General features: G+C 37.8%; 1 protein-coding gene across 1 annotated transcript in view; it reads left to right on the top strand.

The window, feature by feature from the left end:
• Positions 1 to 19186, top strand: part of LOC126457495 (putative ATP-dependent RNA helicase TDRD12) — a 449051-nt gene that overhangs the window by 404082 nt on the left and 25783 nt on the right. The window contains exons 25-26 of the mRNA XM_050093799.1: positions 7032 to 7330; positions 17862 to 17983. Coding sequence (XP_049949756.1) covers positions 7032 to 7330; positions 17862 to 17983 — 421 coding nt within the window. The remainder of the gene's footprint in view (positions 1 to 7031; positions 7331 to 17861; positions 17984 to 19186) is intronic.

Genomic DNA, 19186 nt, shown 5'->3' on the forward strand with positions numbered 1-19186 from the left:
AGTTATATTGCTGAAGTGTGACTCATACAGGTATTCTATTCTCATGCGAAAAATACTGGAGACCTATATTCAGAAATGCTAGTGGTCATTGTAGTTTTCTTAAGGAATATGTAATTTAAATGTAATAAAGTGTAAGCTTTTGGAGCCAAAAAACCTTTTTCTATGCTGTTTTCGTAACATCAAAGTTAACATAGTTCTTACAGATATTAGAGCTAGGCACCTTGTATATAAATGATTAATGGAAAATCTCATATAAAGATGTGAAACAAATACTGACAAAGAGGTAGAGGGGCTGGCCAGTATTTACCTCAGCTCAGTACAGCCGATAGATACACATAAAACAGAACTGAAAATTTACGTTTCTAGCTTTCGGAACAAATGTTCCTTCATCGGGGAGGAGAGAGGGGAAAGAAAGGGAAGAAGGGAAAGAAGATTCAGTTACTCACAACTCAGGTTATGAAGCAAAAGGGAAAGGAAAATAGGGAGGGTAGCAAGGATGGAGGCATGGTTGTCAGAGGGAAGCCAAAGATATTCTACTGTAAGTACTGTGCCAGCTTCAAACCAAAGAGGATGCATACAGAAGTAAAGAGGTATATAGTATAAAGATATCTGAGGTAAGTACTGGCCAGCTCCTCTATCTCTTTGTTAGTATTTGTTTCGCACCTTGTATATAGGCAGACAGTCAGACAGACATACATACATATAAATACATTATTAATGAAAAGATAGGTTGCTAGTCACTGTAAAGATGACACATTGAGTTGTAGACAGGAACAACAAAAAGATTGAGACGTGCTTGCTTGTGTGAATGTTTGTGTGTTTCCGTTCCGAAGAAGGCTTTGGCCAAAAGCTCAGTGTGTGACAGTCTTTTCACTGTGCCTGTCTGCAACTCATTCGTCATCTGTATGGTAAATACCACTATATCCTTTTCATAATATTGTTGATATTCCAATCTGAAATTTGTTAGAAAGATATATTAATGGAAAAGAAGAAAGATTAGGTTGGAAAACTTATATTTCGATGATTTGGCAGGCTGCTTAACTGTGCTTCTCCCAAATACAAATTCAGTGCCTTAAAACTGTGCCATCACACTTGTTATTTTGTTTATGTATAGAGGCACCTATGTATGTCATACATTTACCTGAATAAAACAGAAATAATGTAGGCACAAATAAATTAAATAAACAATTGCATCACAGCTACACTGAAACCTGACTCTATTTCAGCATTCAAATACAGACACACATGGCCTCCCAACACCATAAATTCACCGATAAAACTTATATTTCTATTTATTTCCAGTAATTAAGATGGTGGGTGTAGGGGGACTATGTGACACTGTGTGTGCATTTCCTTGGTATTTTGTTGGTCCTTTCCGTGCTGTAAGAATTAGTTACAGACAGGAATTATGTGTACATTTTAGGTGACCAAAAACCACCTTTGATATTACATTTGTTGTTATTTAGTACAAATGCTGTCTTCAAAGCTGAGCTGACAATGCACCAATTCATATATATAACTGATTCTGTTCAAAAAAGGTTTGACAGACGTGCACAAGGCTCAAGACTTCCGTTGTTTTTTCATGTCACCCTTACAGAAACATATTAGCAATATTGATCAAGATAAACTAACACTGCATTCTTCTTCTTTGACATACTAGTGTTGAAGTATGCACAGAATCAGCCAAGTGAAAAATGTGTGCAATATGAACACTTATTTATATCTAAAAAATGACTTTGGAATTTTCCTTTGTGTGAGACCACGTGTACAACATCGTGTGCCAATTTAAATTTCTAGATTCAAATATTTTACTGTTTGCATCATTCCTGTGAAATGTTTCACTGATTGTATCTGTACCTGTTTGTATTGTGATCTGTTGTGAAATTTCAAAAGTTCGTGAGTACCATGATAAATTCGTACTGTTATCATCAATTGAAGGCTTAAATTTAATTCTGCTCTTTTAAAAATTTTTAGAACAGTAGGCCTATTCTTGTTCAAAACAGTCATTCTCTAATCTGATGGTAGGTTATTTTGAGAATTTTCAAACGCTTACAAAACTATATTTTCCTAAGTTACCAGTAAGAGTGTTTGGAAACTTAATTTATTTCAAAGCAAATCAGTGTTTGTGGTTCACAGTTCTGCCAATGATTACATCAACCCTGAACTGCTTTGTAAATCAACAAAGATAAAAATGCATTTTTGAGAATTTTCAGAAGCTATAACTGTTCTTTGCATAATCTATGCGCAATTTGTAGGAAATCAGTGTTTGTGATTTAGTTACTGTAGCAGATTTTTTGGCTAACGTACTGTGTCACATTTAGTTTTTCCTTAAAGAAGATATAATCTGCATTTATCATAAATTAACTCTGTTTTCAAGTTTGTAACAACCATAATTAACCTCAAAATGTTTTAGTAAACTAGTAGTTTTTGCCTTAATAGAAATCTTGTTTTGTGTGTTTGCTTCAATCCTCATAGGGAATTAGAAACTTTTTAGTTCAAAAGATTAAAAGATAATCTGTAGGCTTAATTTAAAGTTATTTGTTCACTGCCTTGTAAAACATTGCACCAGCCAAAATGCAGCTCCACTGTGAATGCCATCCTCGAACACGGGCTGAGTTGGTTGACGTAGTAAGCAGCTGGAAATTGCCCTAACTGCTGCCAAATGATTGGCAGCTGCTGCAAATTGGTGTGTTGAAAGAGTTCCTGAGAGTTGTGATCTGCAGTACCTGTACCAGACATACCTCAAGTACTGTCTTCTCCCATGAATCATGCCTCCCCTGCAGAAAATACAAGATCTGTCATTAATTGTCCACTTGACTGCAAGTGGTGTGTCAATGGTAGATGTACTGGGTGGGCGGGGACCAGTAAGGCTCAAGGTGTTGTACCAATCTTCCTAATCAATAAGTTTGAGGGGCCGTCTTTCACTGAAACTGAGCCAGTGGGACTCACTTTACCTGTTTTGAGGAAACCTGTTTTGTCTGGTGTCAGGAGGAGGCAATTGCAAAAGGGTAGGAGTGTATTAATTGTCAGCAGTTCATACGTACAGCGAATGATGGTACCCCTTAGGGAAATGGTAGCAAGGGACAGGAAAGGACACTAGTTGCTCTCCGTATGAATGCCCAGGGCATCATTAAACATGTTGAAGAGGCTATTCCACCAGCCATTGAGGGAACAGGGTACAACCAACTGCAGATTGTGGTGCACCAGCATCATGATGCCTGTCTTGTGGGCTCTGAAGTAATTCGTGGATCATTTCAGTGACTGGCAGAGAAGGTCAAGAAGACCAGCCTTGCTCATGGAGTTTCAGCAAAGCTCACAATTTACATCATTGTCCCCAGAACTGATCATGGCCCTTTGGTTCTGAGCCGAGTGGAAGGACAGAACCAGAGACTTCAAATGTTCTGTGACAAGCTAGGCTGTGACTTCCTGGACTTGTGCCATAGCATTGAGAACTGTAGGGTCCCTGTAAATGAGACACATGTGCACTACACATCAGATCCTGCTGTTCAGGTAGCTGACTGTGTGTGGAGTGCACACAAGGGCTTTTTAGATTCAGCAACTCTCCATCCAATCCAGATAACGGTAGCTGTAGGAAACCCAGAAGTATCAGTGTAAAATTGAAAGAAATGCCTCCCAAAGGTGAGAGTATTAAAATCCTAATGGTAAACTGCCGAAGCATTTGCAACAAAGTTCCAGAGTTTGAAGTGCTCATGAAAAGCAGTGAAGCTTACATAATATTAGGTACAGACAATTGGTTGAAACCTGAAATTGATAGCAGTGAGATTTTTGGGGAAAATTAAACTGTATATCGAAAGGATAGGCAGATGGGAAATGGAGATGGTGTATTTGTTGCAGTAGACAAGAAACTTAGATCGACCAACGTAGAAATTGAAGCTGATTGTGAGAGTTTTTGGGCACAACTCAGTATCACCCACCAGATTCATCTCCTGATGTAACTGAAAACTTTAGAGAAAACCTCACTTCACTTGTACGGAAGTTCCCTAATAACATTGTAATCATTGGTGGAGACTTTAATCATCCAACATTTGAAAAAATTACAGTTTTGTTAGTGATGGGTTTGATAAGACATCCTGTGAAACTTTATTAAATGCCTTCTCTGAAAACTACATGGAATAGATAGATAGAAACCCCATCCATGATGGAAATATATTGGATTAATGGCAACTTAGAGACCTGACCTCTTTGATGATGTCCTCATCAAAACTGGTATTACTGACCAAGACAGAGCTGTGGCAACACTGGTTACCAAAGTACAAAGGAGAACTAAAACAAGCAGAAAGATATATATGTTCACTAAATTAGATAAAAGTCAATAGTGTCATATCACAATGAGGAACTTGAAACTTTCGGCACAGGGCAGGAGCATGGCTCAAGTTTGAAAGAACATTTGACCATGCACTGGATAGATATGTACCCAGTAGAATAGTCCATAATGGGAGGGAACCTCCATGGTATACAGTCACTGTAAAGAAACTTCTAAAGAAACAGAGGTTACCACGTAATAGGTATAAAACAAAACATAGTGCTGTAGAGAGAGAGATGCTGAATGAAACGCATTTGGCTGTCAAGAGAACAATTAAAAATGCATTCAATGACTTCTGTAACAGAATATTGTCAAGTGATCTTTCACAGAACCCAAAGAAATTCTGGTCATATGTAAAGGTTGTTAGTGGCACCAAAGTTAGTGTCCAGTCCCTAGTAAATGAGACAGGGACTGAAATTGAGGGTAGCAAAGCAAATGCTGAAATAATCTTCGACTGTTTCTTTACAAAGGAAAACCAAGGAGAATTGCACAAATGTAATTCTTGTACCATCCAAAAGATGAATGAAATAACTATTAGTGTCGGTGCTGTTAAGAAACAGCTGAAATAATTAAAACTGAACAAAGCTCCAGGGCCCGATGGAATCCCTGTCAGATTGTGTACTTAATTTGTAGCTGAGTTAGCCCCTCTTATAACTGTAATCTATTGTGCATCCCTGAAACAAAAAAACCCTCCCCAGCTCTTGGAAAAAGGCACAGGTCACAAGAAGGGTAGTAGATGTGATCCACAAAACTACCGTCCAGTACCCTTGACATTGGTCTATTATAGAATCTTAGAACATATTCTGAGCTCAAACATAATGAGGTATCATGAACAGAATGACCTCCTCAGTGCCAGCCAGCATGGATTTTGAAAGCACAAATCATGTCAATCCCCATTGTCACTTTCCTCACACGACATACTGAAAGCTTGGAATCAAGGCAACAAGGTAGATGTATGTTTCTTTACTCCCAAAAAGCATTTGACTCAATACCATACCTGCAATTATTGTTAAGAGTATGATCGTATGGGATATCAAGTTAAAATTGTGACTGAATTGAGGACTTTTTGGTAGGGAGAAATGCAGCATGTTATCTTGGATGGAGAGTTATTGCCAGATGTAGAAGTAACTTCAGTTGTGCCCTAAGGAAGTGTGTTGGGACCCTTGTTGTTCATGTTGTACGTTAATGACTTTGCGGACATATTAATAGTAAGATCAGGCTTTTTGAAGGTGATGCAGTTATCTATAATGAAGTTCTCTCTAAAAGAAGCTGCATAAATATTCAGTAAGATGTTGGAAATATTTTAACATGGTGCAGAAATTAGCAGTTTGCTCTAAATGTTCAGAAATGTGGAGTTTTACACTTCATGAAAGAAAAATATGTAGTATCTTACGGCTATAATATCACTGAGCCACTGTTAGAGGATTGTTTGAGGGAGGAGACCAGACAGCTAGGTCATCGGTCTCATCAGATTAGGGAAGGATGGGGAAGGAAGTCTGGGGTGCCCTTTCAAAGGAACCATCTCAACATTTCCCTGGAGCGATTTAGGGAAATCACGGAAAATCTAAATCAGGATGGCCGGACGTGGGATTGGACCATCGTCCTCCCGAATGCGAGTCTGGTGTGCTAGCCACTGTGCCACCTCTCTCGGTCCGCTGTTAGAATTGGCTAACTTAAACAAATACCTGAGTGTAACACTTTGTAGGGATATGAAGTAGAATGATCACTTAGGTTCAGTTGTGGGTAAAACAGGTGGTAGACATCGGTTTAATGGTAGAATACTGGGGAAGTTCAATGAGTCTATGAAAGAGATTGCACACAAATCACTTGCGCAACTGGTTCTAGAATATTGCTCAAATGTGTGGGACCCTCACCAGACAAGACTATCGGGGGACATTGAACATATACAAAGAAGGGCAGCACAAATGGTCACAGATTTCTTTAATCCATGGAAGAATGTGACAGAGATACTGAAGGAAGTGAACTGGAAGACTCTTGAAGACATACGCAAACTATTCCAAGAAGGTCTATTAACAAAGTTCCAAGAACCTGCTTTAAATGTTTACTCTAGGAATATACCACAACCCGCTATGTATTGCTCACATAGGGATCATGAGGATAACATCCGAATAATTACTACACACACACAGGCATTCAAGCAGTCATCCTTCCTGCACCCCATATTTGAATGGAACAGGAAGAAACCCTAATAATTGGTACAATCGGACATACCCTCTGCTATGCACTCATGGTGGTTTCCAGAGTATAGATGTTGATATTGTTGTAGATTATTGAGCTGCTGGACTCTATTTTAAAGCAAATAATGCTGATTTCCATGCCTGTCATTGCTCCATGAATTAAGTAGTTCTCTGCACAAAAAATGATACAAAATTGTACTGAAAACAGTTCAGTTGCATCCATAAAATTTTAGCTATACAACTACACTATTTTCATTATAATAATTTAGTTGGTTCCATTCTTTTTATGAGTGAGTGCTTTGGTACTTTTTATTTTTAGTCACAATCAAAAAGTCAAACATAATCTATAATTTCAATAACTTATTCCAAACAATTTTTATGTGATCCTTTTTCAGAGGTTGTGAAATCTGAACAACTATAGTGTGCATAAATGTTATGGAATATTTCTGGAGTGTACTCATAAAACTTGTGGTAGTGTTTTTCAGTAACATATACCTTTTATCCCTTAGGAGAATAAGCTGTCAGATGACAGTGAGTCACTGGAATGTGATTCTAAGGACAGTGTTTTGATTGAAGAAGTGAAAGATAACAGCTGTATCAATGGTAGCAGTGACATTCACCTATCTTCAGAGATCACATCTGAAAGATCACCACACAGTGTACAGGATACAATGCCAACACTAAGAACTGAAGCAAAAATACCTCAAGTTCATTGGCGACAGAATGCGTCACATGTTTGGATCAAAATTGCTTTGGTGGGAGTTGAAAAATATTATTTGTCATGCACAGGAACCACAGTTGAATTCAGGTAAGTGTGTTTAGTTGCCCTGTGAATTCATTGTGTTAGTTCAATAGACAAAGTAATGTGGTGCAATTAGTCTCTCTGTTTAAAGTTTTGGAATATTTTTTGGCACCAAGTTTTGAGTTACAGGTTCTGTAATGTCGCTGCATCATCATTCTCAGCTGGTTATGTTTAAGTGGTTTCTTTGTGCCTGGCTCAGATTATTTCTTGTTTCTTATGTAAGAAAATTGGAAAATTCATTTGCTTTATTTGGCAGTTGGATTTTATGACTGTATAATAACTTACTGATGTGGAAATAGGAAGCAGATATTAAAACTAAGTCAAACTGGGTAGAAATATGCAATGTCAATTTTGATATACTATTGCTAATTAAAAACTTCAATATACATAAAGTACTTCTGTAAAAATGCCATTCCATTGAGTGATATTTACATATATTCAGATTTTGACTTTTTCAGCATTTTTACTGCTTCATTTTGTAGAAAAATGCTAATAACTATCTTACATTGCAGCTAAGAACACAGGAAATTAATGTATGAAAAATATGACATTCATTTCACACGGTTATCAAAAACTGAGAGAGATTTTATGTACATACGAAGCCATGTAATATTTTCAGCCACATATTATTAAAATGGCGTGCAGCTGTCAAACTGTTTTCAAACACCTACTTTCCATGAGTATAACTCACCAAAGAAGATGAAGTAAATATTCTGGAATTCGAATCGAGAACAGCTGACAACCTGAGTAACGTAGAAGTAGATATCCTTGGAGTAGTGAAGCAACTTAAATCATATAACAAAAGCAAATCTTCCAGTCCAGCTTGTATACTAGTTAGGTTCCTTTCAGAGTATGCTGATACAATAGTTCCTCTAACAATCATATCCAGCCATTCGCTCGACAAAAGATCCGTACCCAAAGACTGGAAAGTCGTGCATGTCGCACCAATATTCAAGAAAGATAGTAGGAGTAATCTACTAAATTACAGGTCCATATCATTAACATTGATATGCAGCAGGATTTTGGAACATACAGAGTGTCCCATTTATTTTGACCACCCTAAATAACTGTTTGTCCAGATGCAAATTACAAAATGTTTCAAGCAAATGTTCTTTAGCCGTCAGGGGGACATCAATCAGCATGATTGCCTTCGTTGTAGCTTTGTTTTTTACAAAGATATTAACAGCGGTATGACTTTTTTAAGTGGCACCCTTTATTTTTTATTTGGTAATTCATTTCCTCTCATAAAGACCTATTCAAAAATGTATCACAGTGTAACATTCACTGAAACACAACATTATTAATTACATAACACAACATTAACATTGACACTTCCAGTGCTTAGTGCAGTTACTCGAGGTAATGGAACACATCCACGTGCTGATGTTGACAGAGGACAAATGCAAACATAAGCAGAATGCACACCTGTCATTCCATCAACCATCGTCAGTTGAAGAGTTGTGTGAGTAGAATGTACACCAACTAAGAGAAGGTAGAAATGCTAGTCATCTATGGGGAATGTAAGTTAGCAGAACATTAATTCCAATACTGGTTTCTTAAGCACGAGTACATTCAATACAGTAGTTTAGTCCTTTTAAATACTGTTGTGTAGAGTAGGCATACAGTAAAGGCTGTCCTTCCTTAAAACTGCATCGGCATAATGTTTCTTTTATTGTAGTTGTTGTTGTTGAAGGTAGGAAAAATGTTCGCAGGCAGTGGAACTGTACAGAGAGTGATATCCTGACAAGCACCCACCTTCCCGATGGATGTTTTCTTGTCTTGTTGTGACACTTCAGGAAACGGGAAGTTTCAATCCACCACAACGCAATTATCATAGCACTTGCACAGTCGAAGCTGCCAAAGTTACTGTTCTTTCTTCTGTTGCTATGAATCCACTTGTGAGCACACGACAGCTTTAACACAAGACTGGCATTCCTAAACCCAGTGTACATCAAATTCTTACACGTCACCGGTTCCCTCCTTACCATGTACACCTACATCAAGAATTGCATGGGAATGATTTCCAGAATCGTGTACAGTTCTGTCAGTGGGCACAGCAGCAAATCCTCACCAACCCAAACTTCTTCTCCAATGTTCTATTTACTGATGAATGTTCCTTCTCAAACAAAGGACAGGTAAATACAAGGAACATGCATTATTGGTCCAACGACAACCCATGATGGCTTAGACAGGTGGAACATCAGCACAATGGAGAGCTAATGTCTGGTATGGGATGCTTGGTACTACAATTATTGGCCCTTATTTCATCAATGGTAGTCTAAATGGCACAGCATATGCCAACTTACTCAGACAAGTTCTTCCTCCTCTTCTGGATGAAGTGCCGCTAAGAACCAGAATGCTTATGTGGTATCAACACAATGGATGTCCAACACATAATGCCTTGCGTGCACGCCATGTTCTGAACCGAAAGTATCCTGCCAGATAGAGTGGTCGAGGAGGAACAGTTACTTGGCCTGCTAGGTCTCCTGATTTAAATCCTCTGGACTTTCTTTGTTGGAGATGCATTAAGGCATTGTCTATCGTGATATTCCAACAACTCCAGAAGACATGCAGGAACATATCATGCTTACTTGTAATTCTCTTCAGCAGGCAACACTGGAAGCGGTAGATAATTCTTTCATTCAACACGTGCACCAGTGTTTCGGTGTCCAGGGTCACCACTTTGAGCACCTTTGAATGTTCTACTCCAGGGCAATGGGTGCAGGAGAGTCAAAGTCAATTTTGTGTTATGTTTTTACTTGATTTTCATTTGTTTTCTGATAACTCCACCAAGTGGACAAGTTTGTGATCCTGGGCTCAAAGTCAGTGTCGTTTTATGTAATTAATAAAGTTATCCTGGGCTCAAAATCAGTGTCGTTTTATGTAATTAATAAAGTTGTGTTTCAGTGAATGGTACACTGTGATATATTTTTGAATAGGCCTCTAGGAGAGGAAATGAATTACCAAATAAAAAATGTGGGGTGCCATTTCAAAAAGTCATACCACTGTTCATATCTTTGTAAGAAACAAAGCTGCGATGAAGGCAGTCGTGCTGATTGATGTCCCCCTGACAGCTAAAGAACATTTACTTGAAACATTTTTTAATTTACATCTGGACAAACAGTTATTTAGGGTGGTCAAGATAAATGGGACACCCTGTATATTGTGTTCAAACATTATGAATTACCTCATAGAAAACAGTCTATTGATACACAGTCAACATAGATTTATAAAATGTCATTCTTGTGAAACACAACTAGCTCTTTACTTGCACGAAGTGTTGAGTGCTATTGACAAGGGATTTCAAATTGATTCCATAATTGTGGATTTGTGGAAGGCTTTTGACACTGTACCACACAAGCGGCTTGTAGAGAAATTGCATGCCTATGGAATATCATTCCAGTTAGTGAGTGTATTCATGATTTCCTGTCAGAGAGGTCACATTTCATAGTAACTGACGGAAAGTCATCGAGTAAAACACAAGTGATTTCTGGCATTCCCCAAGATAGTGTTATAGGCCCTTTGCTGTTCCTTATCTGTATAAACAATTTGGGAGATAATCTGAGCAGCTGTCTTAGATTGTTTGCAGATGACGCTGTCGTTTATTGACTAGTAAAGTCATCAGTAGATAAAAAAAAAATCGCAAAATGATTTAGGAAAGATATCTGTATGGTGCGAAAATTGCAATTGGACCTAAATAACGAAAAGTGTGAGGTCATCCACATGAGTGCCAAAAGGAATCCATTAAACTTAGATTACACAATAAATCAGTCAAATCTAAAGGCCGTAAATTCAACTAAATACCTAAGAATTACAATGAAGAACAACTTAAATTGGAAGAAACACACAGAAAATGTTGTGGGGAAGGCTAACCCAAGACTGTGTTTCATTGGCAGGACACTTAGAAAATGTAACAGATCTACTAGACTGCCTACACTACACTTGTCCGTTGTCTTTTACAATACTGCTGCGTGGTGTGGGATCATTACCAGATAGGATTGTCAGAGTACATCAAAAAAGTTCTAAGAAGGGCAACATGTTCTGTATTATCGTGAAATAGAGGAGAGAGTGTCACTGAAATGATACAGGATTTAGGGTGGACATCATTAAAACAAATGCGCTTTTCATTGCGGCGGAATCTTCTCACGAAATTTCAATCACTTGGCGGTAATATTTTGTTAACACTGACCTACACTGGGAGAAACAATTACCATAATAAAATAAGGGAAATCAGAGCTCACATGAAAAGATATAGGTGTTCATTTTTCCGCACGCTATATGAGATTGGAATAATAGAGAATTGTGAGGGTGGTTCGATGAACCCTCTGCCAGGCAGTTAAATGTGATTTGCATAGTATCCATGTAGTAGATGTAGATTTGTGTGTAACTGTTTGTCCTCTCACCTCTGGCTCCTCCTCCTCTTAAAACAAAATTGATGAAGAATGGCTTTAGCATAGTTTAGCATTATAAAGTGTAACAGTACATATTTAGTTTGTTTAATATACTACTGCTAAATGACAAGATTGATTTTACAGCTCTGCTGACAATCAGCATGATGAACTGGTTGTGTTGATTTGAGGCTCTGAAATTCAGGAGCCCTCAGGTCTGGTCTGAGAATGCTGTGAGCGTAGCTCTGACAAGTTTTCACTTTTGTCACTAAGCTCTGGAAGGATAATGTTCCATGGACAGTGTTGTTTGAGGTCCTGCTGTCGCATATGACTTCCTGAAATGTTATTCCACACTAGGTGAAAGAATACTGGGACTAATAGAGCGAGGGAATTCATACAATCGCTTCATGCCATAGAGCATGCCCAGTTAATTCAGCATTTTTGTTTACTGCAGCAGATTTTGGAATCCTAAGACAGTTGGGGGGGAGGGGGGGGGAGGGGAGAGAGAGAGAGAGAGAGAGAGAGAGAGAGAGAGAGAGAGAGAGAGAGAGAGAGAGAGAGAGATTAGTGGAGTTTGGCAAGAACAACAACATATTTGTCCTTAACAGAGTCTTTCAGAAACACAAATAGAAGAGGACAAAATGGCACAAAAATTTATCTTGACTATATTTCAGCAGGCAACGAATAAATTGGGCAGAATTAATGGTTCTGGACCTCTTTCCAAATAAAAGTTGTTATAGTCTAGTAAGATGCAGTGTAAAAATAAATTAAAAACTAATCACAGAACTGAAGATTATGGAAATGTAAATAAGAATAAGTAGTTATGCAACATTGAATTAAGAAACAGTTTCGGCATCTTAAGATTTGGAGCTGATGCAGGCAGGCAATAGAGGCAGATGTTTATAAAGGTAATTTAGACAAGCAGAAATAGATGACACAAGTATGAAGAAAGCAAATCTAAAGAAAATCTCAAAACGAACAATTGTTAGAGAAAAAGTAAGAATTTTAAGTAAATAATGATAAACACATGATAAAACATGCAGAATTAAATTAAAAAAATATGGAATTATCAGTGAGAGGATGTAAGAAGGTGTGATGAAAATCTGACAAGATAAAGCAATTGAAAGCCCCAGGGATATGGAGAAAATCTGAATCTTATGATGGACAGACATCACTTTATATCAGTTAAGGTGGCACTGTAACAAAAAACAGAGTGAAAATTGTATAAGTGTTCAAATATTTGTTTAAATATTTATAAGTTAAAGTGATTAAGCTGAAACACAGGTAGTTAATAATGAAAGGAAGCAAGAAGTGTCATATGGGCCCTATAAAACCATTTGAAATATAGAGTATATTAATTATAGAGTATAGTAAGTATAGACTATAGTATTCTGTTAAAAAAGTAATAAAAACAGTACAGTAGAGGAAGAGAACCTGTCAAAACTGTAACAATTCTGTAACTGTTCCACTCACAAGGAAGGGGACCAATAAAGATGTAAAAACTATAGACCCATAAAATATGTATGAAATATTCATTAAAATTATCACGGACTACACAGGGAGAAAAAGTATAGTTTCCAAGTCACTGTAGTGAAAGCTGTAAATGATTTTTGGATCTTGAGAAAGCTTTTGACTTGTTTTCAACAAAATATGTACTAATAGTGCTTAAAAAATGGTACTGATTCTATTAGTGCTATTGAAGAATATATCTCAATACTAGATCCTCAGATATTGTCAGGATTGTGGGAAATTCAGAATGGGGTGAAAAGTGGGGTAAGGAGATTTCGTGTCACAAAAATGTTTCTCAGCTTTCCTAGGGGTGTTTTTGTATATTGTCCATGGAACATACTGAACCAGCTTTGATTAACCAGTGGCATTGTACTGCTTGCCTCCAGTGCAGAAAAACTTCCAACGAAGAATGGAAGAACATAATAGAGCAAGTTTGAAAATACACCTGCAAATTAATTATACTAAAACTAAAATAATGTGTTATCAACACAAGAGTAAAAATTGACTGGAATTAATTAGTAACACAGATATAGTTTTCAAAACTAAGCTTTTGATTACTCTATTAAGCAGAGAATACAATCAAGCAATCAGTGCGAGTGACCAGTTTTGATCTGTAACAATGAGACATGAGCTTTTGGCATGAGAACCTTTCATGAACTTGGGGTTGCTTGTGAATTAGTGGGGTGGGTTAGAAATTACTAGAAGAAAATAATTGGGTTAGAGAACAAATTGCAGTGAAAGATCTTACTTGGATTGCAATGAAAATGAAATGGAGTTTGGTTGGACATGTAGCAGTCTCCTGTTGTGATGTTGCCATGGATCTTACCAGCTACTATTTTAGACAACATAATCCACAGAGAATTCCAGTCTGGCAATAAGCTATTACCTGATGGTGGCTTGCCAGATGTGTTCAAATGTAGAGCTGTTTCATTAGGAAGATATTATGTGGCTAATGGCTGAAAGATTATCTCATCCTCTAACAAGTAGGTTTGAGGCATTGTCTCCTACTCATAGTGAGACAGAGCCAGCGGTCTCTGCTTCTCCTCCTCATGCAGCACTCTCTGGTCTGTCTGCGGCCCAGGTACCCAGAGAGGGCAAAGAAGAGGCAGTTCCAGTGTTAAATGCAAAAAGGCCTTTATTAGAAAATAGTGTCACTGGAAGGAAACAAACTGGATGTGCCCTCAGTGTGTAACCAGTGAAGAATCATGCACCCTGTAGAAGAGCCAACCCTGGTAACAATTGAAAGCCTCAGCAACAACCAAACCTCAGCTTTGAGACGATTCTCAGTTCTTTCCAGAGACTGATGGACGTGATGAAGGCAGCTAGCCTTACTCATGAGGTCTCTGCACAGTTGCCTGGGGACCGATTGGGGTGCTCAGGTCTGTAGCTGAGTGTAGGGTGTGAAGCAAAGGCTTTGTTGGCACAGTGACCAGGTTGGCTGTAGATTATTTTACCTATGCTACACTGTAAAAACTGGTAATGTTGCCCTACAGAAACAGCTACCTGGGTGATAGAGTATACACTTTGTTTTAGCTGAAACTCGAAGATCACCAACAGAAAACCAGCATTGTAGAACGCAATAATTCGACTTCCCAGATATCAAATACAGATACTGAGAATCTTAAAATAGTTGTTGTTAACTGACGGTGTATTCACAACAGAGTTCCAGGGCTCATGCATCCCATAGAAAGCAGCTACCCCCACTTTATGCTAGGCACTGGAAATTCTTTGACAGTTTAAGTAGAGAGAAGGGAAATTATTGGCAATAGTGGAAAGTATATCAGAAATACAGGTAAGACTCTCCAGGAGGCAGAGTGTTTGTAGTGACAATCAGAAATTGAGTGAGTGACAATCAGAAATTGAGTGTGGTCCAAAATGACTCCAACTGCAAAATAATATGAACAAGAATAACTATGTTCAGGGGGTGTACATCAATAATCAGATATTTCTACTGACCACTAGATTCAGACACATTGGTCATGGAGTCATTCAAAAATAGCATACAGTAGTTGTAGGTGGTGACTAATCTGTCCAGTATCATGTGAAAAAAATAATGAATCTGTTTTCAGCAGTAAGGACAGCCAGTCCTGCAAAGTGATACTGGATATGTTGTCTGACAACTGTCTCAAACAAGTAATCCAACAATACACACACACAAGAAATATTTTAGACCTCCTGGCTGCAGACCAACCCATGACCAAAACTTACTTCAGTCTCCTGTGGATCCATCTGAGCTGAAAATGAAGACTACAGACAGAAAACTGAAATATTAAGTTCTGCTTTTGAAAATGCATTTATACACAAGTAAACTGCTGGACCAGCATTTGACTACAGCTTGGACTCCTGGATGGCGTTTGATATTGATTTTAATATTTGTGGTATGGTAAAACAATTAAGACTACTTAAAAGAAACAATGCACCAGGCCCTCACAAAATTCCAGTTAGATTTTACAGTGAATGGTCTGCAGAAACTTTTTTTCCTTGCTTCTATTTATTAAGAGTCTCTTGCACAGGTCTCTCCTGTTTATGGAAAGGATAAAAGATCAGATGCACCAAATTACAGACTAACATTGCTGTCATCTGTCTGTTACAGGATCATAGAGCATATTGTAAGCTCAGACATGTGTCATTCCTTTAGTAACTGGAGTTAGATTTCCAGAAGGCATTCAACACTGTACTCCATTGTCAGATACCAAACAGGATAGAAGCATACTGAGTATCTTAATGTATATGTGATTGGCTCAATGAATATGTGACTAATAGAACCCAGTATGTTACATTGGATGACAAAATTTCTACAGAAACTAAAGTAGTATCATGCCCCAAAGGAAACATAATAGCTCTAATGTTCTCAGTATATATAAATGATTTATCTGATGATAAGAATAATACCACTTTAAGATTGTCTGTTGCTGATGCTGTTGTCTACAGGAAAATACTGTCATTAGTTGATTGTAAGGAAATGCAGGAAGACTTGGACCAAAGTACCACTAGATGTAATGAACGGCATCTCTCTTTAAATTTGGATTAACACAAGATAATGCCTGCCACAAAGAGAAAGCACCGGGTGGTATCCGGTTACGAGATTAGTATTGAGCACATTGTATAAGTATTTAGTGATAGTACTAAAAATCAGTATGAAATAATCACCCAGATAGGAGTGCACATTAAACTGCCACACCTAGCAATGGGAGGTGCTCAGCCCTGGATTGAACTGCCCTGTGGATTAACGTAGAGGTTCGGTGTGCTGACCAGCCAGGATATGGTTTTTAGGCTTTTCTCCACATCTATCTAGATGGATACTGGGTTGCTACCCAATTCCCACCTTAGTTACACTGTCCACATATGTTTGGAAAGCTTTTGCGAACTTTCACAGGAACAACACTCCACGCAGACTGGGGTGCCATAATTCTGCCCCAGGGATGTGACAGGGTGGCGACAAGAAGGGCATCTGGCCACCCCTTAAATTAACCGTGCCAAATCCGTTAATAACCATGCCAACCCTGAGCAGATGCAGGACAGAGGCACAAGAAGAAGAAGAAGAAGAAGAAGAAGAAGCAATATGAAATGGGACAAATGCTTAAGATTAATATTAGGAAAGGCAAATAGGAGACTGAAATTTGTTGGAAGGGTTCTGGGTAAGCGCAGTGCATCAATAAAAAAAACTGCTATGGAAATGAATCATCTCTCCAAATTCCATCATGAAGGTGAATGGCAGCTAGATACATGCACTGCGCCGTGGGGCAGTGGGAGCAGTGTTACGCTATGTGAGTTATTCTCCTGTGCTTGCAATAGGACCTGTGGTAGTAATCAAAGACAAACTGACAGCTGCAAATCACCTGCATCTCGTCATGCTTGATGTCTTCCCCAGTGGTGATGTTATCTTTCAGCATTATAACTGTATGTGTCTAGGAGCCAAAACCATACTACAGTGGTTTGAGGAGCCTTATAGTGGACTCATGTTGCTGTCTTGATGACCAAATTTGCCTGATGTAAATCCTATGAAATCTATCTGGATTGCTATTGGGCACCTTCACCACATATGCAAATCAGCAGCCTATTATTTACGTAAATTACATGACCTCTATGTAGACATCTAATCCCACATTCCTCCACAAACCTAGCAACAAACTGTCAGAACCCTGATATGCAGAATCAATGATATGTTTTGTTTCAAAGGTAAGTGGTTGGTTGATTTTTTGGGGGGGGGGGGGGGGGGGGGTGGTTCAGCTCTCTGAGACTGCAGACATGTGTGCAAGTTGTGTGTGTGTGTGTGTGTGTGTGTGTGTGTGTGTGTCTACTGCTGACAAAGGCCTTAATGGCCGAAAGCTATGATTGTGTGAATCTTTTTATTGTGCCTGTCGCGACTCAGCATCTATGCTATATGGTGAGTAGCAACTTTCTTTCTCTGGTATTTTTACAGTTTGTTACTCATGTATGTAGGCAAAATTAGTGATTCATGATAAAGACTTATTTTCAATACTCAAAATATTCTCTGCTGAGCAGTATTTTGCTTGGATATGTTGCCAATTATAGTTTAAATGGTTGACTTACATATTATGAATATATGTGCTGTGAATATTATAGATTAAGATAATTTTTATTTGATATTCCATAATTTTTAGTTTATTTTGTTACAGCACAAACAATGATGGTCTTTATCACTTCATTTTAGAGACATATGGGCAATTTCATCCAGACAATATTAACCACTCTGCCAAAGGACTGTATGTGCAAATCAGGCTACAAAAAGTTTTGACAGGTAAATATCTCGTATTGCTTAAGGTAGAAAGGAAAAATCATAATTTATGTAAATGCTGACGGAAAAAGAGTGAAAGTACTCTCTCTTGATAAGAGGCTGCAATGCATTACAAATCAGTTGTCAGGAGGTGAAGATGGTGAAAGTAAGATTGGACTAAATGAAAAAAAAAAAATTAAGAGAGATGGTGCGGTGGTGAAATAATAGATCCACTATATGCCGCAACAGTTTCCATCTTAGTTGGAACTTCCCAGTTGTCAGTCTCTGTTTACTGTTATTGTTGTTTAGCATTTGGAAGCACATTTGTTAATGTCAGTTTCATTTGAAGGGGCCAGAAAATAATACTAACTGGTTACTCTCAGTTATGTAATGTTCATAATCTATTATGGGTTTTATTACACTCATTGTTGGTATCAAGATTCTCAAAAATTTTAGACAATGGTATCATTAAAAAACTTGTTAGTAATTACAGGGTGTTGATATCTTTTCTGTTATTTTTCTTTTATAATGTTACTCTAATTGCGTTAAAAGAATTATCTGTACTTACGATGCATTAGGAACATTGGTTTTGTGAAAACAATTTCTGAATGTTCTAGTGGAATCTTTGTCAACATCAAGTGATCTTTTACTGTTGCAAGACTTTTGTCTTGACTTCAGAAGGACTAGTTGCCGAACTTGCCAGTTGGTTAAACTTGATAGATGTTTTCTCTCTGTTGCTTTGTACTATTTTTTCTCTATTAGATTTAAGAAATGATCATTAAAACTGCTTGCCAGTTGTAAATTGTAATTTTACATTTCTTAATGTAAATGAATGCAAAAATGTAAAAGCAAGCTCACACGGCTATGTGGAACATAAATGCTGCCTATAGAAAAATTAGAGATACCTCTGGAGGAAAGAGAAGCAGCTGTATGAACATTAAATGTTCAGATGGCAGATTCGTACTAAGCACAGAAGATTAAGACACCTGGAGTAGATGCCAGCCCTTCAGAATTATTGTGATCCTTGAGAAAACCAACATTTGCAAAACTATTCCAATCCTGTTATGTGGTATGTATGAGATAGGCCATATAAACTCAGACTTCAAGAAAAAGTATTATTATCCCCACACCAAAGAAGGCAAGTGATGAGATGTGTGAATATTTACCAAACCAACAGATTAATAATTCATAGCTACAATAGTATCTACAGAAGAAAGTAATGATTAG

The sequence above is a fragment of the Schistocerca serialis genome, chromosome 2, assembly GCF_023864345.2.
Source record: "Schistocerca serialis cubense isolate TAMUIC-IGC-003099 chromosome 2, iqSchSeri2.2, whole genome shotgun sequence".
NCBI classification, from domain to species: domain Eukaryota; kingdom Metazoa; phylum Arthropoda; class Insecta; order Orthoptera; family Acrididae; genus Schistocerca; species Schistocerca serialis.